The sequence below is a fragment of the Phycodurus eques genome, chromosome 15 (genome assembly GCF_024500275.1).
Source record: "Phycodurus eques isolate BA_2022a chromosome 15, UOR_Pequ_1.1, whole genome shotgun sequence".
In the NCBI taxonomy this organism is placed as follows: domain Eukaryota; kingdom Metazoa; phylum Chordata; class Actinopteri; order Syngnathiformes; family Syngnathidae; genus Phycodurus; species Phycodurus eques.
The window spans coordinates 23,353,209-23,380,949 of record NC_084539.1 but is presented as its reverse complement, the minus strand read 5'-3'; the positions used below and the strand labels follow the sequence as shown (position 1 = coordinate 23,380,949).

Here is a 27,741-nt window from a genome sequence, read left to right as displayed (position 1 = left end):
AACAAACAAACAAACACGAATAAGCGAAGAATTGGAAATCAAAAAATCCATGAGCAATTGACGCTCGACCTGCTAGCATGCAAACATTGACAAACAACTCTTATCATCGTCGGCTTCAAAAGAAGAACTTTAGGGAAAAAACAACAACGAAGAAGCGAGCGACCGGGGCGAAAAAACGGCCATCCATCCGCTTCTCCTCGTGTGGGTCGCGGGCGAGAGGCGGGGTACGCCCTCGACTGGTCGCCGGCACAGAGAAACAAACGGACCGTTCGCAACTTGGAGTCCTCAATCAAGCTGCCGTGCGTGTTTTGGGGACGTGGGAGGAAAGCGGAGAGCCCGGAGAAAACGCCACACGGACTTGAACCCGCGACCTCTCAACTGTGAGGCGGACGTTTTAACCGGTCAGAAAAACATGAATAATGAAAACTCGATCAACCCTTGACCTCCTCTGAAAAACGTACTTCTTTATTCTTTGACGCAAAAATACAAATAATCCCCCCAAAATGCGAAAAAGCGGACCATTTTGTCCACACACAAATGATCACGTCAAAGAAAAACAACGCGTGAATACGTTTCCGCAAACAAGAGAATTTCGCAAGCAGGCGAGTTTGCGAACTGCGAACGTTCGGGGGTCCGCTGCACCGACGCCGACGTCGATGTCGTCGGCAGCTTCTCTCGTCGAGCCTCCTGGAGATGTTCTCCGTCCTGCAGAAGAAGAGCGAGGAGCTCGGCAGCCGCGCCGTCTTCCTGCTCGGCCCGCTCGTCCGAGCTTCCGCTTTCGTACGTCGCCGCTCGGACGCCTCGGAGTCGGTCCGGAGACGCTTTCTGGCAAATGTCCTCCTCCTGTAGGTTCTGGCCGCGCTGGTGGTCCACGCGGAGAGGAGGAAAGGCAGCCGTTCGTCCGTCGTGCTCTTCGTCTTCTGGACGCTCGTGCTCCTTTGCGCCGTCGTCCCCCTCAAGGCGGTCGGGCAGCAGATTCGTCAGCAGGTACGCCCGAAAGCGGACCGAGGCCTCGCGGCACGGGAGGCGAACCAAAGACGCTCTCTTACAATTGTCTTATCGTAGAAACAAATGTGAAAATCTGCAAACGATCCCAAAACGTTGGGGATTGCCAAGAAGTGGGGGATCCACGCCAACGTTTCGTACAGAAACGGACGCGGACACTATAAACTCTGACAGTTGCCGTCGACACTGGGAAAAACAAAAACAAGACAATGCGTTCCGGAAGTGGGAGCGGCCCAACCGCTGGTTGCGTGAGACCGGCGGGTCTGGGGGAGGCGGTTTTGCACGTGACGCTCTTGCTCTTCTCATTACCGTGGGGAAAAACAGCGGGGGTGGGTTGAAAAACGCAAATCGTGAAAATATGCCAACAATTGTAATTGTTATATCATTGTATATTCTTAGAATTAGGTCAAAGAACTTAGGGGGAAGAAACGACAATAATGCTAACTTTTGCGAGTCCGAAACCCGCATTTGATTGTGACTTGGGCTGGCCTCGTAAAACTATTTTGAACTTTATGAAATCATGCCATCACGAAATCAAATGCAAAGAATGAAACCTTTTTTGCTTGAATCCAGTGGACATTGGGCCGCTCCTTCCGCCGTGCACACCTTGGCCACCGTGGGGCGATATAATCCAGACGTACGTGGAGACGGTCGCAACTCGGCAGTGATATTCGTTGTTTTTTTGCAGAGGATAAAGAATGTACGCGAGAGAATATTGTTATATTGTCTGTCCGCACGCGTTTCGACACTTTCAGTTTGACTCTTGGTCGCTCGAAGAGTTATGGCTCCCGCGACGTCGATGCGAGTTCGGTAGCACGCCTATCTCGTTTTGCGTCGTGCGTTCGCACGAGGCTCGCGGTAGGCGACGGCCGCCGCGGGATTCCAAGCTCGCTGTCGAGGCGTTTTTCGCGGTGGCGTGTTCCTCTTCTGTCGGCTGCCAAAAGTCACGGGCAGATGAGCGATTTGCGGCTTTGGTTTCACGTGGGGCTTCCGAAGGTTTTTCGGGCTCTTGACACGTCGCCGCCGAGGCCGGCACGTCTCCGCGGCCCGCGCGCCCGTGCTCCGATTAGTCGCCACCCGGCGTGGCTAACCGCCTCGTTTAGCTTGAAAATTGACCAGTCGGTGCAGCAGAGTCACGGAAATGCTAAAGACCTGAGAAAGATGCCCAAAAACGGATTTTCCATTGTTGTGCAGTTAAAAACAATAATTGGTCAAGCTTCCACAATTAGTGATATAAATACAATGCAGGCACGCAGCAATAAACGGGCGCTGTGTGTGTGTGTGTGTGTGTACACACACACACACACATTCTTGACCCTTTGCGAGGAGCCTGAACAGTTTGTCTTCTACTGCCCCCGGGTGGCCGAGGCAGGCGCGCCACAAGGAGCGGCACGAAGGCCGTTCAAATGATTCCGAGAGCCGCAAAATGGGTTTCGTTCGTTTTGACGGAGGCCGGAAGGCGTTCACGGGTTTACGTTCGTGTCAACGGGAACGATCGATGAATCTGTCAAGAAATTTTGGATTCGTCCACGTTTCAGAATAAAAGCATTTTTCTGCTTCCATCCCTTTATTGAGAAACAGGACATTATTTCCAATGGACAGTGCAGAAAATTCAAAAACATAAATTGATTCTGATGAAGTCGATCGTACGATTTACGATTTACGATTCGGTCCGTAACATCCGGCAGAACATCGGCCCAATGTTTGATTTTGACGAAACATCAAAGGTTGTTGGTCTGCAAACGTGGTGGACAAAAGAAATCGGACAGTTTTGGAGCGCGACGAGGTGTCGAAACGATTCATCGATGTCGATTCATTTGCCAATTGACTCGTTGTCGATTCATCGATGAATCGTTGCTGGGCTCGTTCACAAATATGCCGGCCCGAAAGATGTTTCAGTTTATCTCGTCAATGTTTGAGTTCATGAAGAAAAATGCAGACTGGCCTATTTTGCTGTCACGCAATCGATCATTTGATTCCGGTTTGGATTTGGATTTGGATTTGGAATATCATACGCGGTGTTGCCGTGACACGCAAATGAAAAGGAGGAGAAGGCTTTCGAGCCGCTCTTTTCTGTCTTTCTGCTTCCCGTTTCAGGGCTTTTCCTCGGACGCCGTCGCTTTCGTGGCCTTTTTCCTGACTTTTCCCCTGCAAGCGGCCCAAGTGGTGCTGAGCGGCTTCTCGGAGCGCCGGCCGCTCGCCGCGCGTCGCGCCGAGGTACCCGGAACCCGGCGGCGGCGGCGCCGCTCGTTGTCGCGGCTTCGGCTTCGCTCTCAGACGTGCGCTTGCCGTTTGTCTCTTCAGAACGCGTGTCCCGAGGAAGACGCCTCCTTCCTGTCCAGGTTTTTCTTCTTCTGGTTCAGCGGGTACGACGGCCATCGTCGGGACGCTCGCGCTTCGCTTCGGAAACTCAAATTTGGACGCCGGTCGGAACGCGTCGCACTTTTCACCGAGCAAACGCAGTTGGAAACTCACAATTGTGAGAATGCTGAACAGCAACTTCGTCACCACCCGTTTAAAAAACTAATAATTATCATAAATCATCATTATTAATCGTGCTGCCGATTTTCGCAATTCTACTCGTTCCACATTTCTCCACCGGCTCAAACGATTCCAACTTCGACATTTCCGAAACATGCGAGACGTGTCGGGCATTGTTTCCCACTTTTCTCCGAATTTGACATTTTGCACACAAAACAAATCAAGTTAATTGAAGAAATTCCACAGCTTTCCCATTCCAAATCGAAACTCATTCAGAAGATCTCGGAACTACTTTCCACAGTCAGATTCTTTGCCACGTGGGCCTCTCCCTTCCAGCGTTACTTCAGCGATTCGAACGATTTCGACTTCACGACATCGCGCAACGAACCGCTTCCCCCAATTCCCCAACTGTTTGAAATAAAGAAGATTTGTACGACACGTCGACCCGCGGTCCTTCCGCATTTCTCCGGCGATTCGAGTCACGCAAAAATGTTCTGCTCCTTCAAGACGTCTTGACGACGATCACCGTCGCCAAAGATCTTTGCGCTCTGACGTCTGTATTCAAATCCTTCAGGTCTCCCATTTCAACCTTTCCGTGTTTCGTTTGGGCTCTTCAGCGTTCTTACACAATTTGTAAGTGTTGTTCTTCTCGACTTATGCGAAACATTTGGATGAGGAAACGCTAGTAAGAACGTGCGGTTTCGCCACTGAACTTTTTCCGCCGACCAGCTTGGCGATTCGGGGCTTCCGGCGCCCCCTGCGGGCGGCCGACTTGTGGACGCTGCGGGACCGGGACTCGTCCGAGCGGATCGCGTCCGAGCTGGAAGCCGCCTGGACGCGAAAGCAAAAGCGGCGGTGAGAAATAAATGCTTGAAAGGCGCTTTAAGGTGCGTAGTTTGCGTTGGGAATTCACAGGTCGGTTATGCGCCTTCTGTCGCGAGACGATCGACGTCGCTGACGCGGCTAGTTGAACAAACATACATGGATAAATATTTCATTTTTGAAGTTTTCAAGCATTATTGTTCTTTTTTTGACTGAAGCTAAATCAAACCTTTGTAAGGAGACATCCCACTCATACACCGCGTTATTCGATTCACAATTTTGGGACCAATCCTTTATTGTAATTTGATGCGGAGAGCAGTCAAATTAAAGGGAGGGTTCGCCGTCCTGAGCTCTTTTCCCACGCCGACGGCCGACGGGATGTTTGCGCAGGACGACGTCTGCGGCGTTCGAGCGTTTCTCAGAGGAAAAAAACGCAGCTGCTGACCAAGCCCCCCAAAAGGCGGAGCTACGTGGGCTTCCTGCTGCGCGCTCTGGGGCGGAGCTTCGGACCCTACTTCCTGACGGGAACGCTGTGCCTGCTCCTGCACGACGCCGTCATGTTCGCCGTCCCGCAGGTGCTCAGGTGCGTCAACCGGCGCTCTCGCAACTTCTTTGCCGCTCGTCGATTCACCGATCGATTTACCTTTGCTGTTTTTGTGCGCGCGCTCAGGTAAGAACAGAATTGCTCTGGCGCCATCTTGTGGCATGTCTGTGCTGAATTGAGTTGCGTCATTTGGACAAAAGTAGTCCTTTCTGCCACCTTGTGGCATGTACAGGCAATTACAGTGTTTTGGCTGGGCCCCAAACCCCCACCGAGAGTCAGTCTGGATTGTCGGTTTGTTTTATTGACTTTTTATTTCACTTTGACGATCGATTTATTTTTTTTTTTTGTCGAATTCACTTAGTTTCAATCAGGTTTTAGAAGAGGTTTTCTACTTTGAGTAGTTTTTCTTTTTTAATGCTCATTTTTTAGTTCATCATTGTTTTGGGGGGGGGGGGGGGGGGGGGGGGTTGTATGGGCATTTGTCAGGTGTGAAAAGCCAGTAAATATCGTGGGATAAAAACTCAGCAAAAGATACCATTTCAAAAAATGTATCAACTTGCCAACAACTCACAGATGAACAACCAAGCGTCCGTGAGCAAAAGCACCCAAAAAAGTGCAACTAAGTGCAGCCCATTCAAGTGCTTCCGAGGTTCGAATGATGGAGAAAGTGTCCCGGTCCAAATCGTCAACATCACAACATGCGGTGTGCGCTTTGTTTGTGTCGGTGTGGAAGTTTTGCTCCTTAGTTTTTGTTTTGTTCGTTAAGTACAATATAGAAAGCTTGGTAGAAAATGTTAGCAGCGTCCATACGGTGCAAGACGGAAGCCGCTTGATTGTTTCGCTTCGCCCGTCGGCTCCCGAGTTCCCTCGTCAGCTAATTGCGACATTCAAATGCTTCCATATACGAAGTGTACGGAAACGCGCTTCCGCTGGGCAATCCACTTCTTACTACACGGATGCTCATAAAAGGTCAAATAAAGATAAATAATCGTAACAACACTGTACACAGGATAAATAACTAAATACGGTATAGGCCGAACAAAAGCAAAGTAAACGATGCAATTTGTGTCAAAATTGCGTGTGAATCTGAAATGCTATGGAATTAATTGGTTGTCGAAACGGTGACTGAGACGTGGAATGATTTGAATCGCTCCAAAAATGTGGAAAATCTCTCTCTTAATTTGGGAATTGTATTTTTAAATGTCGCAATCTCGGGAATGTGATAAATTGTTCAGTGAATGAGAGGAATATTTTGAGGTTGGAATAGTTTGAATCGGTGGAGAAATGTGAAAGGACCAAAATATTGGCATAATAATTCAACGTCGGACAAATTTTACACTTCAACACAAGACAGAGATAATCCACCCATCCATCCGTTTCCTGAGCCGCTTCTCCTCACGCGGGTCGCGGGCGTGCCGGAGCCCGTCCCGGCTGTCGTCGGGCAGGAGGCGGGGCACGCCCTGAACCGGTCGCCAGCCCATCGCAGGGCACATACACCATTCGCACTCACATTCACACCTACGGCCAATTTAGAGTCTCCAATTCATCCGTGTTTTGGGGATGCGGGAGGAAACCGGAGTGCCCGGAGAAAAGCCACGCGGGCACGGGGAGAACACGCAAACTCCACACAGGCGAGGCCGGGGATCGAACTCCGGTCCTCAGAACTGTGAGGCCGACGCTCTCACCGGTCGGCCACAAAGATAATGACATTCAAATAAAAATGAAAAAAGATTTCTTTTTTTCCCCTCTGATAAAGTTAAGTTCCGTAATTCCGCGTGTATATTGCGCATTCTCCCGCCCCCCCTCCAAATTATTAAAAGTCTATAGTGCACATTATACATAGGTATAGAGGCAAATGGAAAAAAAACGTTCACATTTTATAACTGTATGCCACCATCGAGTGGTTATGAAAAAAAGTGTAGCCTCCGCTTCCATTCCCACGTGACCGGCACGTATGACTGCGTATATGTACAGTTGTGCTCATAAGTTTACGTACCCTGGCAGAATTTGTGAAATATCATTTTTTTTTTATTTTTTATTTTTTTTTATAAATATGACTGATGACTGAACAACAACCATCGTTATTTTCTTTATGGTTATGTTTTTTTTTTTTTTTTTTTTTTTATGATAATGCTTGACTGTTTAATTTGAATCCCATTGAATTCAAATTCGATGTTTCGCCTGGTCCTTCGTGTTTTCTTGAAAGAATTGTACTCCTCTTGCAAATTCTCGCCGGGTCATCAAACATATGAGCACAACTGTGTGTTTGCTCATTTACTCAATCAAAGTAAGGCCGTGAATGTCAAAACAAGCGCAAGTAAATTTAAAAAAGGATTTCGTGTTCAAATCAAGTGCTTAACTTGAGAATAATTCTTTGGGGGAAAAAAAGACAGATCATACTTCATGTTTTGATGATATGGGTAGCAGCCAAATCATGCATTGTAAAAACGCACGATACATCGGTAGAAGGGTTTTGCAGAATTTTGACGTCAACTTTGGGGGTGCGTATTATACACGAGAAATTACGGTAAATGCTAAACGACAAAGTCTTTTAAAACAGTCAAATGTTCTGCCTGTAATTCATATCTTTACTGTTGTAAGCCTTAAAGCGTCCCGAAATGTAAATCTTTGTTTAGTTTCTAAAGACATGAAATATGTTTGCTGAAAGCATTTGATGAGACTGACGACAATAGAGAACTGAATTGTTGAGATGTAGCCGAAGACTCGTTTTCACCTTCTCAATGTTTCTGATTTTGCGGGCGGGGCTAAAAACGATCCTCGCGACGTCAAGAGGTTTGGGCCCTACGCTTTCCGTCGCCGCTATACCGACGCCAAGCGCCCGTATTCCGTGCAGTGGCCATCCGGCGAAATGGTCCCTTCCTCATGGATTGTGGATTCTGGTTCCGCCAAAATCGCGTGCAGTTCGCCATCGAAATAAGCCCACAACTCCCAAAAAGAAATACCTCTTCCCTGAAGTGCAAGGTGGGCGTCGCGAGGCAGCGGCCCCCCCGCGCGGAATCCGACGGCGGTTCGAGTACACGGCGAACGTCCGTCAGCCTCTCGCATCGACGGCCGAGGACGGCGGGTGGGGGCGTCATCCGCCGCGTGCGCCACGCATGATGCCCCGCCCTCACGGCGACTCGACGAGTCCCCCCGTCGCCTAACGGCCCGCTGAATTATGTTATTCGTGATATATTTTCTAATCCTTCTTTGTAATTATATTCAGCCAAATATCAGAATCAGCCTTAAAAAAAAATCCATATCAGTCGGGCCCCAATAATAATAATAATAATAATTCCATTTGTTGTTGTCCACACGGTATGCGTGAACGGCATTCACGCGCTCGGGCTATTTGTGCGCAGCCTCCTGCTGGGCTTCATGCGGGACGAGGACGCGCCCCCGTGGAAAGGCTTCCTGTTCGCCGGCCTGCAGTCGCTGCTCAACCATCAGTACGTGTACCGATGCTTCACGCTCGGCATGAGGCTCAAGAGCGCCGTCGTGGCCCTCGTCTACCGCAAGGTACGCGCACGCTTGTCGGAGTTGTCGGCGGGACCGCCGTCCGAGTTGAGAGAGCGAGAGAGAGAGAGAGCGCCTCTCGTGCCTCGACTTACGAGCTGTAGTTGCTCTTCAACCGAGATTGTAACTCAAAATCATCTTTCCCCGTTAAAATGAATGAAAATGTCCTTAATCCGTTCCGTTCCTGCTCGTCTCCCTTTCTGCGAGATCGCGGCAGACTTCGAGACTGCCGGAGAAACAGAATCTCGACGCGCGTGGTGTCCTGTGTCGAGCTTATCGGAGCACACCGCGCGCAACGCCGCCAAAACTGTTCAATGGCGGATTTGTTTTCATCTTTGTGTGTGCGGTGTGTCACAGATGAAAATCCTTCACGCGTGTAGCAGGCCTGCACGCCATCGACCGATGCCGTTCCGAGCGGTCTGCGAGTCGCGCGGTGATTCTGTTTTTGTCCGGCGTTTGCGTTTTCTGCCGGTCTTCAAATGCTCTTTTGTTATTTGTCGGGCCTTCGCATTTGGCGCAGTGTCTGGTGATGAGCAGTGCCGCTCGCCGTCAGTGCACGGTGGGAGAGATCATCAACCTGATTTCCGTGGACACCCAGAAGATGATGGACTTTGTGGTTTACGTCAACAGCGTGTGGGTGGCGCCCATCGAGATTGCGCTGTGCTTCTGCTTCCTGTCTAATGTAAGAGAAACCCGTCTTGTTGTTGTTGTACAGTATATGGAGAAGCCCAAAAAAAAGCTTCTCCTAGCCTGAAGTCACGATGCAAGTAACCAATGAGACGCCGACCGATCGGCGGCTGCTCGGTCTGTCGGCGCCGTCGTCCTGATCTTCCCTCTGAACGGACTCATCGCAAAGCTGCGGAGCAAGCTGCAGGTGAGGTTGCCGGGCGCCGTCATCGCTCCGGCGACACTGCCCGACCGGAAAACGCTTCCCCCAGGAAGCGCAGATGGACTTCATGGACGGTCGCATCAAGCTGATGAACGAGATCGTGAGCGGAGTGAAGATCCTCAAGTTCTACTCCTGGGAGGACGCCTTCCTGCGTCGCGTTGGCGTCCTGAGAGACGGCGAACTGGACGCCCTGAAGAAGTCTCAAGTCCTCTACTCGGTCTCGCTGGCCTCCTTCAACTCCTCCTCCTTCCTGGTGAGACCTCGCTCCCAGCTTATTTGTCATTGATTCATCCATTTCCTTCAGGTGTTGCGGAGCCTATCACGGCTGACTTTGGGCGAGAGGCGGGGTACGTGCCGGACTGGTCGCGGGCCGCATAGACGGCGAGCATTCACGCTCCCGTTCCCACCGATTTGGAGTCTCGGACGAAGCTCGCGTGCTAACGTGTTTTTGCAATGTGGGAGAAAACAATCTCCACGTTTGATGTTGAACCTTGTCATTGTTCGTCCTTTGTCTTGCGACTTCTCAGATCGCCTTCGCCGTGTTTGCGGTTTACGTGTCGATTGACGAGCAGAACGTTCTGGATGCGCAGAAGATCTTCGTGTCCGTCGCGCTCATCAACATCCTGAAGACTCCTTTGAGTCAGCTTCCTTTTGCCATGAACACCACATTGCAGGCAAGTCGCAGGTCACAAAACGCTTGTCCAAAGAACAAGTCATTCCTGACTGTCTGGGCCGATCAGGCTTTTGTTTCACTCAGACGTTTGGGAAACTTCCTGTGCCAAGATGAGCTGAAGTCGGACAACGTGGAAAAACTTCCCCCTTCCGTCGGTACAAAGCAGCTCGCTCGCTCGCCGGTTCTCAAAGGTCCTGGGCGACACACAAAAGCACTTTGTCCTCTTCAGACGGCGACGGAGTTCTGATCCAGGACGGACATTTTGCTTGGTCCCGAGACGGCGCGCCGTGCTTGCAGGGAATCGACTTGAAGGTTGGAACGCAATCTTTTCTCAAAGCCGAACCCTTCGCGGTTAGGGTTGCTGATATGTTTTCGAGTCGGGTTCGTCAAGTTTTTCAAAACTCTGTCTGCATCGGCCGCTATTACTATTAGGAAGGCTCGTTACTTACCTGTCTGTCGTCCGGGTCGCCAATTGCAATCGTCCACGTCCGACCTTTCCGAGTAGGATTCAAAGTCGTCGTCGTCCCTGTCTGTATTCCACAATGAGTCGGACGTTGTTGATGTTGTCGTCTCGTCCGTGTTACCTTCCTCGTTAGCCTCTTCTTTTAAGAGCAACAAGTCCTGGAATCTCCTTGTCACACTTCTGCCTCACTAAGGTGTACACAATCAGATGTGGCAGCTGATATTCTGAAAAGGCAAAAGCCGAAATGAGAAAATTGTTTATGCAAATAGATGAATTTCGCGCACGCAAAGCCATTTATCAAACTTGAGACCAATGGCCATGGTTCATTTTGCGTCTTCAAATACCGCATCTGAACCGGCCTCAGAGCGGTGAAGAACGAGGGGCAGCGGGGAGAACGTTTCCCTTTGGGTCAACCTTTTTGAAACGCCAGAAACAGAAACAAAATGGTGACGTGGTCTCTTCTGCGATGCAATTTTGGAGATTGTGAATGATCTAAGGGCGGACTTGGAGCCAGTCATAAGAAGGAGTCGTGCCATATCACCTTCAGAATCAGAATCATCTTTATTTATTTGCCAAGTATGTCCAAAAATGCACACAAGGAATTTGTCTCCCGTCGTCGGAGCCGCCCGAGTACGACAACAGACGGTCGATGGACAGAGAACGCTTTGGAGACAGCAAGACATTGACAAAAAAAAACAAAAAAAGAAACAGTCACTGAGCAGTAAAGGGTTGCTAGTTGTCTGCTAATGCCGGTACATGTATTTATTTTTTGACAATTGTGCAAAAAGATGCAGAGTCCTCTAGCACTTAGAGCAGTTCGACTGACTAATATTGCAATAGTCCGGCGCAATGACCGTCGCGCGAAGGGCGCCGAGACTTCAAGCGAGTAGCGCGATCATCTGGGACAATGTCGTTTGTGCAAATGGTGCAGATGCGACTCTGGCATGAGTGGCCAGTATTGGTCAGCAACAGATATGCAAATAGTGCGGCGTGGCGAGATTACTACAGCGAGTGCACGAGTAATGCGTAATTGGCCAGACAGAAATGTGACAACAAACTCAAGACAAACAATTGGCAGCATGTTGCAATGGAATTGTAAGTGAACTGTTTAAGAAGTTGATGGCGAGAGGGCAGAAGCTGTCGGAATGTCTGCTAGTTCTAGTTTGCGTTGATCGGTAGCGCCTACCTGAGGGAAGGAGCCGGAAGAGCCGGTGACCGGGGTGCGGACGGTCCGAGAGGATTTGGCACGCTCTTGTCTTAGTTCTGGCAGCGTGCAAGTCCTCAAGTGTGGGTAGGGGCGTACCGACAATCTTTTCAGCAGTTTTGACTGTCCGTCGCAGTCGGAGCTTGTCCTTTCTTGTAGCGGCACCGAACCAGACTGCGATGGAAGAACACGGGACCGATTCGATGACCGCTGTGTAGAACCGCCTCAGCGGCTCCCGTGGCAGGCCGTGCTTCCTCAGAAGCCGCAGGAGGTACATCCTCCGCCGGGCCTTTTTGAGGACGGAGTCGATGTCGGTCGCCCGCTTCGGGTCCTGAGAGATTGTAATTCCCAGGAACTCGAAGGTCTCGACGCTTGACACGAGGCGGCCGGACAACGTGAGGGGCAGCCGTGGCGAAGGACGCCTCCTGAAGTCCACGATCGTCTCGACAGTCTCGAGCGTGTTCGGCTCCGGGTCGCGTCGGCCGCACCGCAGCTCGGGCCGCTCCGCTTCCTGTCGGTATGCGGACTCGTCACCGTCCTCGATGAGGCCGACGACAGCGGTGTCATCTGCAAACTTCAGGAGTTCGACAGCCGGGTGCGTTGAGGTGCAGTCGTTTGTGGAGAGAGAGAGAGAGAGAGAGAAGAGCAGCGGAGAGAGGACGCATCCTTGGGGCGCCCCGGTGCTGAAGCCGCGTGTGGATGAGGTGGCCTCCCCCAGCCTGACCTGCTGCGTCCCGCCGGTCAGAAAGCTGCGAATCCACTGGCAGATGGCAGGCGAGACGCTGAGCTGGAGAAGCTCGGAGGAAAGGAGTTCGGGGACGACGGTGTCGAACGCTGAGCTGAAGTCCACGAACGGGATCCTCGCGTAGGTCCCCGCGCCGTCGAAGTGCGGTCCCACGTTGACTGCGTCATCCCCAGACCTGTTGGCTCGGTAGGCAAACGGGAGGGGGTCCAGCGGGGGACCTGTGACGCTCTCGAGGTGGGTTATATAACCTGTGGTATCCGTGTCCCCGGGTCATCCCTCCCAGAGCACTTCTTCGATTACATCTACTGTCCCAAATATATTACGCAGGATGGGCGTATACGACCAGATCCCACGTACTCAGAGTGAATTAAATAAAGCAAAAGATGGCTTTTCTGCGCATGCTGGCATTGATTTCCTTTCTGTAACTCAGTCATGTGTTTTTTTTTTTTTGTCTTCCGCTTGCACTTTCAGTTCTATTCCTTCAAACTGAAATTTCCACTTGCGGCGTCCTCCCAAATGTTCCGTGGTTAAAATGGTCGGAGCGACTCCAAGCGTAAAATCCTCCCTAAAATATGGCAGCCTCCGCCACTTTGACACCCGTTACCAACAGCACGTGCAATCTGTTAGCTCCTGAGCTCGCAAGCAATTTAGCGAAGTCTGCTGTGGAGAATCTCAGTCAACTGACTTCTGATTTAATCCTAACGCGCAGAACGTATGCGATGTGCGTAATATCCACGCTCATGCGTCAACGGCTACACAAGTGACATCGGGTCACCGAAAGCACCCTGAACTCACTCAATGCAAACGTTGGAATGTTTTTCAAAGGTGAAGAGCGGCACACTGGTGGCCGTGGTCGGCCGTGTCGGATCAGGAAAGTCTTCCCTGCTGTCGGCCATTTTGGGAGAGATGACGAGGAGGAGCGGCTCGGTCCTGGTCGGGGTGAGTTTGGCGCAAAAGGTGCCAGATCTTGTCTGGGCAAAAACTCCAGTCTTCAGGACAAGAAAGGGACTCTTTGATAATACAGTGAATCCCTACATATTTGTGGTTCGGTATTCACAAATTGTTTTCCGGCCATTGCGAACCTTTTTTTGGGGAGTTATCAATTACTCGCGGATTTGGCTATTCAATGCAGGGCACTTAGTTTGCCTAAAGGTCCAAGTGATTCTCCTCCGGTTTGCGCGGACTTCCGCAGGGTTCCGTCGCATACGTTCCTCAGCAGGCCTGGATTCAGAATGCCACACTGGAGGAGAACATTTTGTTTGGGCTGGAGAGGAAGGCGAGCTGGTATCGTCGCGTACTCGAAGCCTGCGCTATGTGGCCGGATCTGGAAGTCCTGCCGGCCGGAGACGCCACCGAGATCGGGGAAAAGGTACAAAGCCGCGTCGTGTGACACCAGGAGGAATAAGGAGGAATGACGCGTCGACCGGCTGCAGGGCTTGAACCTGTCCGGGGGTCAGAAGCAGAGGATCGGCTTGGCTCGAGCTGTGTACAGGAAGTCTGACGTTTACCTGCTGGACGACCCGCTGTCCGCCGTCGACACCCATGTTGGCCAACACATCTTTGACCGAGTCATTGGACCCAAAGGACTTCTGAAGAACAAGGTGGGGAAGTCATCTTTGATCATTTACCAAGATCCGAAAATGCATGTTCACTCCAACAGAACGCAACAGGTGGAAAAGTGGTGGAGACGGCCGTATTTAAGAGTAGGTTTTGCGCTTTACGTAGCTCTCATTGTTTACGACATGGAAAATTTGCAAAAAGGTTACTGGTGACAAACCCGTCGAAACTACCGTGACAATAATTTCAGAGAAGTGGGCAAGCGTATAAAAGCCGTGTTTCGTTTGATCGCGCCCATCCCGTCTAACGTTGCATTTAAAACTTGGGACGGCACGCCCGGAAGACTGCTCTGGGAGCGGCCGGGACCGATTTTCACTGCGCTAAGACCCGACGCCAGGAAAATGCAAACTTGATGCAGAATTTTGCCACAGGCGATATGACATGACACCTTCTTGTGACGGACGCCAAGAGGTCAGCCCCATCGATCATTCGAAAGCTCCAAAGTTACATTGCCGAATAGCTTTTATCGTGTCACAATCGTTTTTGGTTCTGGCATTTCCGCAGGCACGGTGCCGCGCAGCGCTGCCGGATCGCACTTTTCAAAGGCGCAAAATCAGCCGGCGCGATTGCTCTCAGGTTTGATGAGTCGCGTTGCGCTTCCGAAATGGATCGAATTGCAAAATGGACTGCGTTGCTATTTTGCACACTTGACCGATGCAATCTCGGGTTTGCCTGGTCCATAGGTTGGCTTCTACATTCGTTTGCACGTGTTTTTGCTCAAGCTAACCTTAAGTAAATCAGGCCCAAAGCGTTGTGGTTCCTCTGAGCCACCGCATAAGAGCATACGCTTTGTTTTGTTTCGTCTAGACGCGAGTGCCGGTCACCCGCAGCCTCAGCCTGTTGTCCAGGGTCGACTTGGTGCTGGTGATGGAGGAGGGTCGTGTCTCCGAGATGGGATCGTACTCGCAACTGTTAGACCGCAAAGCGGCTTTTGCCAAATGGATTCATAACTTTAGTGGAAACCAGCCCGGCGAAAGCTCCGCCTCCAAACGTGGTAACCAAGAACAACGGCACAGTGCACCGAAACATCTGAGGACACGCCTTCGGTGAAATATGTCGCGTTGTTGTGTCTTGGCAGTCAGCAGGAAATCGTTGTCCCGCCTGACTTTCACGGACTTCTCTATTGATCTTTCTCAGGAGCAGCTCATCAGGTAACAACGCACATTTGTTTCACTCGCGTAACACGTAACACGCGTCCTAACTCGTCACGCTTCCCTCGTTTCAGCTGCGACACGAGTGGCGCGAGCATTCAGGTCGTGGGGCTCCATGAAGACTCGCCTACGGAGTTTTCTGGCAGACTCTCTCAGCCCGACAAGGCTCACGTCGGGAGAGTGAGTCCTTTTGGATTCGCTGCAAAACTACGTCGTCTGTGCCTTTAAAAACAGGAGACGTGGCTTCGTGAGCAAGTTGAAAACTCACGCGCTCGGAAATTAGAACAGCAACTGACAAATGCAGCTCAGCTAACTTGTGGAAATAGACGGCAGTTCGCTGGAGCTTAGATCTAAACCGCTAAAAGCTTGTGAGAATTGCCTCGACTTGGTGCTCGACCCTCAAGAATCAGCGTGAAAACACTGAGGCGCAGACAGGGAGTGAACATCGAAGACATTAACACCGACCCGCGTCTTTTGTTGTCAGGTAAAGCTGCAAGTGTACGGCGAATACTTCCGAACCGTGGGCCTGACCTTCATCGTGACCATCGTCTTCCTGTGCGCCTTCCAGCAGGCCGCCTCGTTAGCGTACAGCTACTGGCTCAGCCTCTGGGCCGACGACCGTCCCGTCAACGGCACCCGGATGGACCGTGTGCTCAGACTCGGCGTGTTCGGAGCTCTGGGCTTGACTCAAGGTCTGAAGGCTTCTTGATTTTGTCACCTGGTCAACAGTGGCGGCATAGGAACAAAAACCGCAAGATCTTCGCATAGGACAAAATCTCTTGTTGACATTTTCTGTCTCGAGTGTCGATGTGGGGAAGACCCTTGAAGTCCTAGGAACGGACAGAGGGCCTGGTTTACTCAGATCCTAAACAGCAGATTGCGCTAAATTGCCTTTGACTCACTGACATTCGTGCGCTGTTGGCAATTGGTGTAAAACTGGTGGAGAGCGGCGTATTTAAAAGCGAGTTTTGCGCTTTAGGTAGCTCTGATGGTTTTCACCATGGGAAATTTGAAAGAGCGCCAAAAGCCTAAAATGGAGTTTGAAGTGCTGGAATTGAAAGTGCTCGTGGAAGACAAACTAACCCTTACTGAGTTACAGAAATCTATCGCTACGATCATTTTGGGGGAGCCAGAAAGCACAAAAAATTGCATTTTCCAGTGGAGAACGCCAGAAACAAAAACTTGAAGACAGCGTTACTTGCGCAGTTCGTTTTCTGTGCAAAGAGCTCCGACGATTGGACAGAGAAGACATGCGGCATCTGGAAGGTCGAGCCGAAACACGGAGATTTCGATACCTTCCTACGTGCAAACGATCCGGTCGATACGCACCCTACGGGCGGTCAAAGAAAGGTCGGCTTCACGCCTCCACCGTTCCTGCTTGTTGTTGAGCAGAAAGACCGCGGTCACTTTTGTGTATTCTAATTTAACGAACAGTTGCGAGTCACTCTGAAAGATATGAAAACACGCCGAAACCGCTTATACGACATCCAACGTAAAATTGTCCATTCCGCGCATGAAGGGCAAGTTTATGGGAATTAGATGGAGCGCATGTCGCCCATCTGTAAAACCCGCATCGGCACATTCGGAAAACCGCTCGGGGAGCGACCGGAACCGATTGCCGGAGTGCGCTGAAATGACTCTGGTGCAAGGAAATGAAAGTCGATGCGGAGTTTTGTCAGAGCTGATATGGCGTGACTCCTTTAGATCACAGGTGTCAAACTCGTGGCCCGCGGGCCAGATCCAGCCCGCCAGAGCGAGCAAAAAATCGGCCTATTTGAAAAAGGCTAATGTCGGCCGATTGAATTGGCTGGCCGATTAATCGGTCGGGCCCTACTCTTGATGCATAAAATTGACATGAACACAATAACAGATCGTGTTGAAGGAAAGCCTCTCTTTCTCACTGACGCACATGATGTGTCAATCCGCAGTACAGCTGCAACTATTGGCGAGGTGGACTTACTCGATGTAAGATTTTTCAGGGCAGCCGGTATCCGCAGCCTTCACCAATACCCGATACCGTGAAATAAGGGATCGTTCCGATACCGAGACCTGGCATCGGTACTCGCCCATCTCTAGTTTACCGTCATCGCGGCCCATTGCGGTAAACCGTAAGTCGGATGTGGCCCGTGACAAAAAAGAGTTTAACACCCCTGCTAGATCATTCACAAGCTCCAAAACTACGTTGCAAAACTTCAGCAAATCAGGCCCAAAAAGTGTCCCGTCAAGAATGTCACGAAATAAATTCCAATTCAAACGTTTGACGCTTGATCAGGTCTGGCCATGTTCGGAACCACTCTGGCCGTGGCTCTGGGCGGGATCGTAGCCTCGCGCCACCTTCACGCCGATCTGCTCTGCGACGTCCTGCGCTCGCCAATGTCGTTTTTCGAGGCCACGCCCAGCGGAAACCTCCTGAACCGCTTCTCCAAGGAGATCGACGCCATTGATTGCATGATACCCGAAGGCCTCAAGATGATGCTGGGCTACCTGTTCAAGCTCCTGGAAGTGTGCATCATCGTTTTGGTGGCCTGGTGCTGCTCCCGCTCGCCTGCCTCTACATCTTCTTACAGGTGACCTTGTTTTAGTCTTTGTCGCCGCCCTCTTCAGGAGAGCGCCCTGGTCACGGTGTCGCTGTGCAGAGCTTCTACGTGGCGGCGTCGTGTCAACTCCGGCGGCTGGAGGCGGTCAGTCGCTCGGCCCTCTACGGTCACTTCAACGAGACGGTGCAGGGCGTCTGCGTCATCCGGGCCTTCGGCGAGCAGAAACGTTTTGTACGGCGGGCCCATCTTCGCATTGACAAGAACCAGGAAGCTTATTTCCCACGATTTGTGGCTACCAGGTGCATTGAACACAAAATCGTACCAAGTCCAGTTACTCTTTTGACATTTACATCTTTAGTTTAATGCCCGATGTTTGCACTGTCACATCACACATACTTCTGGGTGGCAGAAACTCAAGCATTCTCCTCGTAAGCAAACCAAACCAAAAAGTGGCCTTTGAACACGGCAGAGCGATGGAGAAAACCGACTCGAAGGATGTTTTTTTCCGTACCGGCGTTCGAACGTGTCGCACACAAAAAGTTACGTGAAGTCAAGCGGGGCAGAACGTGCAAACTCCTCACGAGAGGCGGTCCTGGGATCTTCTCTGCGCTTTTCACCACAGTGACTCCTTTTGTCCTCCTCGCACAGGTTCTGCCGCTTTCATTTAGATTTTTGGAAGGAAATGGGACCAAAAGTCAACCTTTCGGGGTATATCTGGCAGTGCAACTCAACTCAATTGGATCTATAGTGCACTTCGAGAACAACTGCAGCTGAAACAAAGTGCTGGACATAAATGGAAGTCGAACATAAGACGAGGCTAAATATCGTTCAGAAACAATACAATCAAGTTAAAACAATCAATATGAATAAGATACAAACATAAGGGCAGAGTCTCAAGCTGTTTTCAAAACAAAGGAATACAAATGGGTTTTGCGGCGGGTTCTAAAACCGGATAGAGAGGTCGGTTAATAGTTTAGGACTAGCGATAGAAGAGGCTCTCTCCCCTCCAAGCTTCCGCTTAGACTTCGGCGCCTCCAGCAGCAGCTCTTCAGCCGATCCGAGGCACCGGGCACGAGCGTAGGGTGGAGCCACCTGAGCAAGGTAAGGCGGCACCAGACCGCAGATAGCCAAGTCTTGAAATGGATTCGTAAGTGAACAGGCAGCCGACGGAAGGAGGCCGGGACAGGAGTTATGTGCTCTCTTTCACGTGTTCCAATAAGGGGACGAGCTGCGGCATTTGAGGGAGGACTGGCTGACTCCAAAGTAAAGTGCATTACATGAATGCAGCCTTGATGTGATGACGGCCTAGATTATTGCTTCAGAGTGCTCTTGTGGAGAGGGGGGAAAAAAAAAAAAAAAAAAAAAAAAAAAGGCTTCAGATTTACCAGCTGCCGGAGGTGAAACCTCCAAAACACCAAGTTTTGGTCATGGTTTCAGTTCAGGTCAGTGGTAGGCTGGTAGCGATCGCATCTCTGCCACCCGGAAGTTCCCTGCAAGCGTCTGTTGTTTCCAAACATGATGAAAAAGTCTATTCTTTTAGATTATATTCCTAAAAGGAGCTTCCACTGGTCTACCAGATGGTTGGCGGTCAATCTGGAGTTTCTGGGGAATCTTCTGGTTCTGGCTGCCGCCGTCTTGTCGGTGCGAAGTCGGGACGAGCTCAGTCCAGGTGTCGTGGGTTTGGCGCTGTCCCACTCGCTCCAGGTTTAAACGCACATCCACCGATAAGTAACCGAGACAAACATTTAACTCGTTGACTGCCAGCAGCCGTTTTAGAGCATTTTGACTGATCTTTCAAGACCTTCAGAATATCGTGTTCGTTTCTCGCTTTTTCCGTTTTTATTTATTTATTTATTTTTTAGTAATCGGCAGTAGACCGCGTTTGGTTTCACCGCCACTTTTAACGTTCCAGTCACATTGGCGTTTTATTACCGAGGCCGCAATCACATTTGCTTTTTGTGACGCAGGTGACGGGGATCCTGAGCTGGCTTGTTCGATCCTGGACTGACGTGGAGAACAACATTGTGTCGGTGGAAAGAGTGAAGGAGTACGCCAAGGCGCCCAAAGAGGTTTGCTTGTGGCATGAGCTGTTGCGTTTGGTGCTTTCTCCGACCGACTCGCATCTCTTCTTCAGGCAGCTCGGCTAACGGAGAACACTCCTCTCGCGGCGGATTGGCCGACGAAAGGAAGCATCCGGTTCGAGGACTACGGGCTGCAGTATCGGAAAGGTCTGGACTTGGCCTTGAAGGGGATCTCCATCAGCATCCGAGAAAAAGAGAAGGTGACGAAGGGGGAAACGTTTGGCTTGGCTTGATTCGTCATCATTTGTCAAATATGCTCAATGTCATCTTTAACATTCAACCCATGCAAGAACATTCAATGCCGGTGCTTCACTCCGCATTAAAGGTTATCCAGTGTCAGGTTGTATCTCGGGTTTTGCCACGACCGGCTGAGGGGAAGCAGTACGTAGCACGTCTTGCTAGGTTTGCGCTACGATCCTTGCGACCACAGCAGCCCCGTTAACCTGAAACGCAGCGGCGCACTGGGATTTCCCAGCCCCTGTATTCAGTTCTTGCAAGGTTTTCTCACGGTCTATGGCGGTATCCCCGGCGGGCCGCGGTTGGGGCAGGGCCGCCGGGTTCCGGAGGCTCAAAGGAGCGATACCGTGCGGGCTGGGGTCTACCTCGGATGCCAGTCTGCCCCTCGAGGTTTACGTGGGCTCTCTCGCATTTCTCTTGTTTGGATCGAGGTCCGTCAAGGCTTTCTACGGAAGAAATATGGACACGGGGCGGTTTTGGAGCACGTTTGTGGCCGCGGCAGTCTCGAACGAAGCTCCCTTGCTGTGCTCGGCTTCAAACTCCTTCCCAGAACCGTGAGTGCCGTGCCGGAAGGTCGTAGAACGCGGTCAACGAAACGGCTCCCGGACACCTTAACTTGCAGTGAGAACCGTGACAAAATAGGACACAACTTTAAAGAACCGCAGCCTCGGGAAGGGCGGGACCCTAGCGGGACCCGGCGTCTTACCAACTAAACGTACTGCATTCTGCATCCTATCCTGGCTCAAGCGCTCATGCTAATGCTCGCGCTATCGGCGCCGTCGTCGACAGGTAGGGATCGTTGGGAGGACGGGAGCCGGGAAGTCGTCCTTGGCTTTGGCAATTTTTCGTATTCTGGAAGCGGCCACCGGGCGGATCTACATCGACGAAGTGGGTATTGCTCAGGTCGGCCTTCGGGACCTTCGCTCCAGGATCGCCATCGTTCCTCAGGTGACCGTCGTCGACGATCAAGCGACGACCGTCGTCGCTCAGGTGCCGTTCCAACGAAGCTCGGGATGCCGGCGTGAAATCTGCCGGCTGTTAATCTAAAACAGCCACGTCCGAAGGCCGTTGGCGGCCGACTCCGTCTTTTTGCTGGCCCGCCAAAAGATTCTAATAGTAAAATTCAACCGGGCCGGCATTAAAAGGGTTACTCGAAAAAAAAAAAAAAATGTCGAACATGTAAAAAATGGAATTGAATTTAAATGTAAAGTTGTACGTTAATGTGAACATTACAAGCTATCAAGCAATATTCTCATCATTTTATACCACAGTAATAACAAGAGGTAAGTTTGTAGTGTTTTTTATGAATAAGAAAAACAACACTGTAATATTGTGCTTCATAAAAACTTACCGTAATGACCGAATTAAATAGAATCGTAAAGAAATGAAACGGTTTTGGAATGTAATGGACATTGCGCTGCTCCTTCTGCTGTGCGCGCCTCGGCCATCCGGGGGCAGTATAATACAGACGTAGCGATATGGAGGTGACGATGAGTGACCGCTGACCTTTGGCCCCCAGGATCCGGTGCTGTTTTCAGGCTCTCTGAGGACGAACCTGGACCCGTTCGACGACTGCTCCGACGAGGATCTGTGGCGAGCGCTGGAACTCGCTCATCTCGGCGGCTTTGTGTCCGCGCTGCCCGACAAGCTGCGGCATCAATGCTGCGAAGGAGGCGAGAACCTCAGGTACGCCGCCAAAACGCCGACGACGGCGCTTGCAGCTGATCATCGGCGCGAGTCGTCCTCGTATAAATTTGACCGAAATAAGGGCCTTCGGAAAGATCAAATCCAAACGTGTTCAACTTCAAAGTTTTCTACGACTGAACTGCACTTAGGCAGCGATTCTTTTGCATACCGCTAGAGGGAGACCAACCTACACGGGTACCGGGTGGCAGAAACTTGAACGGCGCCGTCAGGAAACAAACCCGAGCGTGTCCTTCGACCGTTTCAGGAGACGGCAGGAGACCAAAGTTGCAATCATTACGAGGACGACGTTGTCATTTTCTAATAAGATGAAACTATTCCAGGGGGTAAAAAAGGTACTCATTGAAATATGAGAAAACATTTGTTTTCTAATAACATCACAATATTGCACGGGTGAAAAATTTGAATGAGAAAAAAGTTACAATTTGATGGGAAATTGTTTCGATTGTTTTTCTTTTTTTGATAATTAAGTTGCAATAGAATGAGGATTATTTTGCTATATATATATATATGAGCAGAAATACATTGGAATATGACGAGGAAAAAAGTTGCAATTTTCCAATTTCATCACAATATCCCATGAAAGGGTTGTCATGTTTATAAGAATACATTCACAATATTACTGAGAAAAAAGTAATTTTTTTGAAAATTGAATTGCAACATTTAGAAGAAAATTAACATTACAAGAAATACCACCGAATATCATGAGGCAAACACTTTTTTTTCTCTCTCTCTCTCTCAAGAAAGTTGCAATATCATGAGGAAAAAATGGGAAGGGCAAAAGCCTCACACGAAAACAAAAGATCATATGAGCTTGGAATTCTGATGGAATACATTTTAGAAGTGCAAAAAAACCTTTTTCTAAGTGCGTGCGTGCGTGCAGCGTGGGCCAACGGCAGCTGTTGTGCTTGGCGAGAGCTCTGCTGAGGAAAAGCCAAATCCTCCTCCTGGACGAAGCCACGGCGGCGGTGGACGTGGAGCCGGACCGGCTGATCCAGTCCACCGTCCGGACTCACTTCGACCACTGCACCGTCCTCACCGTCGCGCACCGACTCAACACCGTCCTGGACTGCGACAGGTCAGGTTCCACAAGCGCACGCTACCTTGACTTCGCGCTACCGATAGGAGTCGGGAAGAATTGAGCCGTCCCGATTCCGATACCGACAGCGCTTATCGAGCCGATTCGTCGTGCGCCCATTCCCTCGTAGCGTGAGGGAACGAAATAATACAAAAGGCTTTGGACTGAAGACGCGAGCTCATTCCAATGAGAAAGTTCCCCGCGGGCCTGCGGTTTCGGCCTCGCGGCGACTCGGCCTCGCCTTGAAGACCTTTTCGGCTCTTCTCCGCCGAAAGGAACGTCTTTCGACGGTCCAACTTGCAAGCGATGGCTGAGAGAAGCTAAAAGTGTGGAAAATAAATCGTTTTTCCCCACTGAAATGAACGCAAAGGCCGTCAATCTCTCCCAGCCTGAGCAAAAAAATGCCAAGGTTTTTATTTCATGATCCAAAAATGTACAATATTATACTTCATACAAACATACAGTCGTGAAATAAGGACATTGAATTCAAAAGCACGAAACCGTTTTTGTCACAATTGAATGCACATTGTGCTGCTCAACAGTAGTACACCGTATACTATGTGCATTTTATTCGTTGTAATGTGTTTTCATATTTTTGATTTATTTATTTTTTTTCCCCAGTTTAAATGTTTTAGGCGAGGAAGGGCTTATTTGAGCACCCCAAAAAAGTGACAGCATGCACTCCCGAAAACACTTATTGATTGTTTATCACCGCTTATTCGGGAATCATTTCAAGTCATTTCAGTGGGGAAGATCGATGTTTAGTTGCGAGCTCGGAAGCGGCGAGTCAAGGTGGCGCAGTTTCGCGGCCCGTCGGCGTGCGGAACCATTGAATGTTGCATCTTGCGTCCCGTCAGGATCGCGGTGATGGAGCGCGGCGCCATCGTGGAGATGGACGCGCCCGCTCGCCTCATGCGGCAGCGAGGCGCCTTCTACCAAATGTGCCGGCAGGCCGGATTCGTTTGAGCGCACGCGGACGCGTGGACGTAGCGCTTCGAGGAATCCCGCTTTTGGGAAGTCTTGACATTAAATTGAGTATGCAGCAAACCGCTCGAGGCTCTCGTTTGATTTTGTACCTTGTCATGTAACTTGACAATTTCCACCTCTCTTATTCAAAGATGGCGAAGACGCTCACGTCTTGAGAAGAAATCCAGAGAAACCGGTGGGGCGGCATCGGCAAAACATCCTGTCAAAAATCAGGCCTTCAAAGTAAACGCGCAGCATTTTCACCGCACTTCATTTGGCCCTGCGGGGATTTATTTTGCGGTCGACTTCGACAATTTTGTGCTGGTTTGAGCTCGACTGCCAATGAGCCACCCTGCGGCCGAAGACATGTCGGTGGCGCTTTTATTTTGAAGGTTGAACTTTGGACAGGATGTGTTGCCGAGCAGACTTTATATTCCCCGGAGTCGTCGGTCAAAGTGGAGCGTGCCTCGCCGTTCGAGGCGAACCCTTTTTTTCCCCCGCAATTGATGTTCGATGGCGCTTGTTTTCCGACAGACCGGCACGAGGGCTCACTTTCAGGCACTCACCGAACCGGCTACCGATGCCGCTCCCGCTTGATGCGTACAAATTCTGAATGTAAAGGGATATGATTTTTTTCATGGTTTTTATATCTGGGGTCTTAACCGATTTCCAGACCGAGGACCCCGAACAGTTGGACGGCTGGAGCGGGGACCCCCGTCTTCGGTAGACTGGATATAATTGTCTGATATATTAAACTGGTCACGTGCCTTTTTATTGTCACTATACACAAGGACAACGAGATGCCATGTATAAATGTTCCTCGTTATCGAGCAGGTAATACGACAATATTCACGTTAACGTTAATTTAAAGACATTTGAATTTGTGGCCGGGCGAAGAGCGGGCTGCCGCGCGAGTCCGTCGCTTCGCAGGTCGCCGCCGGGTCCCAAACGGTCGCGAGCGTCGTAGCCACCGACTCAAAGTATCGGGATGATGGCGATGTCGCCAAGTGCTCGCGTGCTGCGCATATTGACTCATTTGGTGTGGTAGGCGAAGAATTTGGTCCAAAATACCCACGACCGTCCTGAGCCAATGCGGCGCCGCTTTTGCGATATCGGACCCGTCGGTGTGATGTCATTCTTTTCCCGATATCGGTCCGATGTTTATGCTGCACCCGGTTGTTTTTTACAGCGCACATAAAACATATTTGTTTTTGGGTTGGTGTGTGTGTGTGTGTGTGTGTGTGTGTTTGCACGCGCATACATGTATGTCACAGGTGTCAAACTCGAGGCCCGGGGGCCAGATCGGGCCCCCCGCATCATTTAATGTGGCCCGCAAAAGCAAATAATGCGCGTCAACTTCGTTTCCTGCTAAAGTACCAAAATTGTAAATTGTCTTCACTTTTAATAACGTTGATATTGCAATCGTTTTTTGGAACCGTTCTCCCTTTGCAAAATAAACTGACTAATATTTGCACAAACAAACTTTTTACTTGTTTCCGATTTCAAAACTAGTTATCCATCGATTGCATGTGCATATTTACGGAAGCGTATTGCATTCACTTGGATAAAAAAAACAAAGACAACTCCTGTTTTTCGGACACATTTTTTTCTGAGTTATCGGGACACATCGAACTCACGCGAGAACCTGCGAACTGCAAGTGACTCTTTGCGGACTCGCTCATGGCGGATTACTGCTCGCACACCTTCAACCTGCCCATACGCGTTTACCTTACCGGTTCAATTAAGGTGCCTGCGTAATGTCGACAAACTAATAACAATACCATCTACGTGACTCAAAGGCAGGAGTATCTCCCAGCGTCTTAAAGCCGTATCAAAATAAAACTTGATCAAACTGAATAAGCCGGTCATGCTGCTTACTACGGATTCCGCAAAGAGTCACTTGCAGTTCGCAGGTTCTCGCGTGAGTTCGATGTGTCCCGATAACTCAGAAAAAAATTCTCTGCAAAAACCAAAATGGTCCGAAAAACAGGATTTTATTGTTTTTTTTTTTAGATCCAAGTGAATGCAATACGCTTCCGTACATATGTAATAAATTGAGGCGATGATACATTTATACGGGTTCTTTGTAGTTGTAATGGCCCCTCAAGGGAAACCATAATTGCAATGTGGCCCCGCCACGACACCCCCCATGTGTGATTTTGTGTGATTCCCTTTGTGTTTGTGTCCCACAAGCACGCACACACAACCACGTGTGCGCATGCGCATGCGCGTGTGTACAGTACTGCGACCTCCAGGAGGCCAATTTGCGCGCCTCCGACGCGAAGGGCGCCATCTTCGAGGAGTTGCTCACGCCGCTGCACATGTCACAGAGCGTGCGCTAGTCAACACCGCAACACCGCCCCCGCGGGACAACACGTGTATGACACGCCTGCGCTCGACTTGGCGCTCGCCACGGTTTATTGTCGTATTGTTGCCCCCCCAAAAACATACGTCGATTGGTCACACTTGACTAAATGAGATGAAAAGTTTACAAACATTCACTTGATCTTTTGAGAAACATTCGTTACGCCACATTTGTGTCCAGCACCTCGTAGAACCAAACCAAGTTCTATATTTCACCTTTTAATGTGATAAGTTTCACGTTCACCTGAAATGTGTCACAACGTGAGACCTATCATGTTAAAAGGGGAAATGAATCACTTTTGAACGTGAAATTCACTGCGAACTTGTATTCAAAGAAATGTATCATGTTCTGACGGGAACTTTATTACGCTACATGGAGAGAAATTGCTGTCAGCGAGAAGCTTGCATAGCATTGTGTTTCCTCCTAAAAAGCGGTGCTGTGATTGGCTGGCGGGCCGTGCACGTGACTCCGCCCCCTGAGGGGTGATTGACGGATGTGTTCCAGCGTGGTCACTGTTGTATTTTTACACACGTGACCAGTTTACGATGTCCAGCCCAGTCAGAAGTTTGTCGTGCTTCCTCTTCTCATGTTTCTTCAAATTCTTATGACGCTCACGTATCTTACATGAACGCATTTTCTAAACCTATTATCTGGACCGTTTTAGTCCTGTAGCGCTCATGCATGACAATCCGCATTGAGGACGTCATTTGAACTACTAACAAGAGCTCGGAAGTCAAACTCCCACAGTGCTTTGCTGCATGCGGTACCGTTAAAGGGCGGCAGAGGGCGGTCTCGTTGCATCCTACGGGCTCATGAGAGGACCGACCTCAAACGTGTACGCGTGTGTGTTGACGTGAGACTTGAAATCGAGTCGACTTCCGTCATTTCAAAGTTGGAACTCCAAATACAACTGCGGCGCATCCTTGGTTACCATGACAACGTGCTTTAACCAGCACACCCGCAACTGAGAGGTCATGTGACACAAAAGTCAAAATGTGCATTTGTTCGTCCAAATCCAGAGTTGAAGTTGTATCTTTTCGCAATAAATCACAAAGTGCGCGTGGCGATGTGTCAGCGACATCATATGTTGCGCGGCCTCCTCCCGACGCCCACGCCCGCACCGCAAGTCCCGGAATGTCCACGTGCACACGCGCGCCGGCTTTTCTGGGACTCGCCCACACGCGCGCGCGCACAAAGGCCGTCCACAGTAGCGAGTCCACTCGTGTTTTTTGATGAGTGTTTTCGTTGTTTCGGGAAAAACATTGGAAAGTTCACGCGACAAGAATGAAATCCGAACGATTTCGACTCGATCGCGGCTGACGATATATGACTCGTGTTGCTGTTATTTGATCAATAGCGGTGAAGACACTCGATTTCCTTTTGCAAATCAATTCATTTTATCGATAGGAGTATTGGACTGATCGGCAGTCGGTATCCATCAAAAGGTCACCGTGGTTTCCAAGAAACAAATATTCCGAAGTCATGTTTGAAACCGTTCATGCCGACACGTCTTTCCCGTGAGGTGTCAGAAATGAAGTTTCACGATTTTCGCCGATGCCGACGACGTTTTTGGCTCCATCGCCATTGTTGTCCTTTCCCACGAAAACGCACACAAAGGCGTTCGTGTTGGTTTCTTCGTTTTTGGGCTTCTTTGACAAACTTT

General features: G+C 50.1%; 1 protein-coding gene across 1 annotated transcript; it reads left to right on the top strand.

Moving 5' to 3' along the window:
* Positions 1 to 587: 587 nt before the first annotated feature.
* LOC133413420 (multidrug resistance-associated protein 1-like) lies at positions 588 to 23,795 on the top strand. The gene is given in 31 exon segments (XM_061697775.1): positions 588 to 780; positions 850 to 987; positions 3,103 to 3,222; positions 3,310 to 3,371; positions 4,061 to 4,119; positions 4,216 to 4,341; positions 4,699 to 4,891; positions 8,215 to 8,371; positions 8,889 to 9,050; positions 9,225 to 9,242; positions 9,307 to 9,510; positions 9,785 to 9,931; positions 9,998 to 10,085; positions 10,160 to 10,242; positions 13,168 to 13,281; positions 13,535 to 13,711; positions 13,776 to 13,943; positions 14,767 to 14,953; positions 15,038 to 15,110; positions 15,185 to 15,290; positions 15,595 to 15,802; positions 17,383 to 17,634; positions 17,637 to 17,677; positions 17,747 to 17,946; positions 19,225 to 19,351; positions 19,615 to 19,716; positions 19,782 to 19,928; positions 20,755 to 20,913; positions 21,485 to 21,651; positions 22,553 to 22,747; positions 23,605 to 23,795. Coding segments are annotated over 31 exon segments (4,176 nt in total). The 5' UTR covers positions 588 to 693; the 3' UTR covers positions 23,714 to 23,795.
* Positions 23,796 to 27,741: the final 3,946 nt, after the last annotated feature.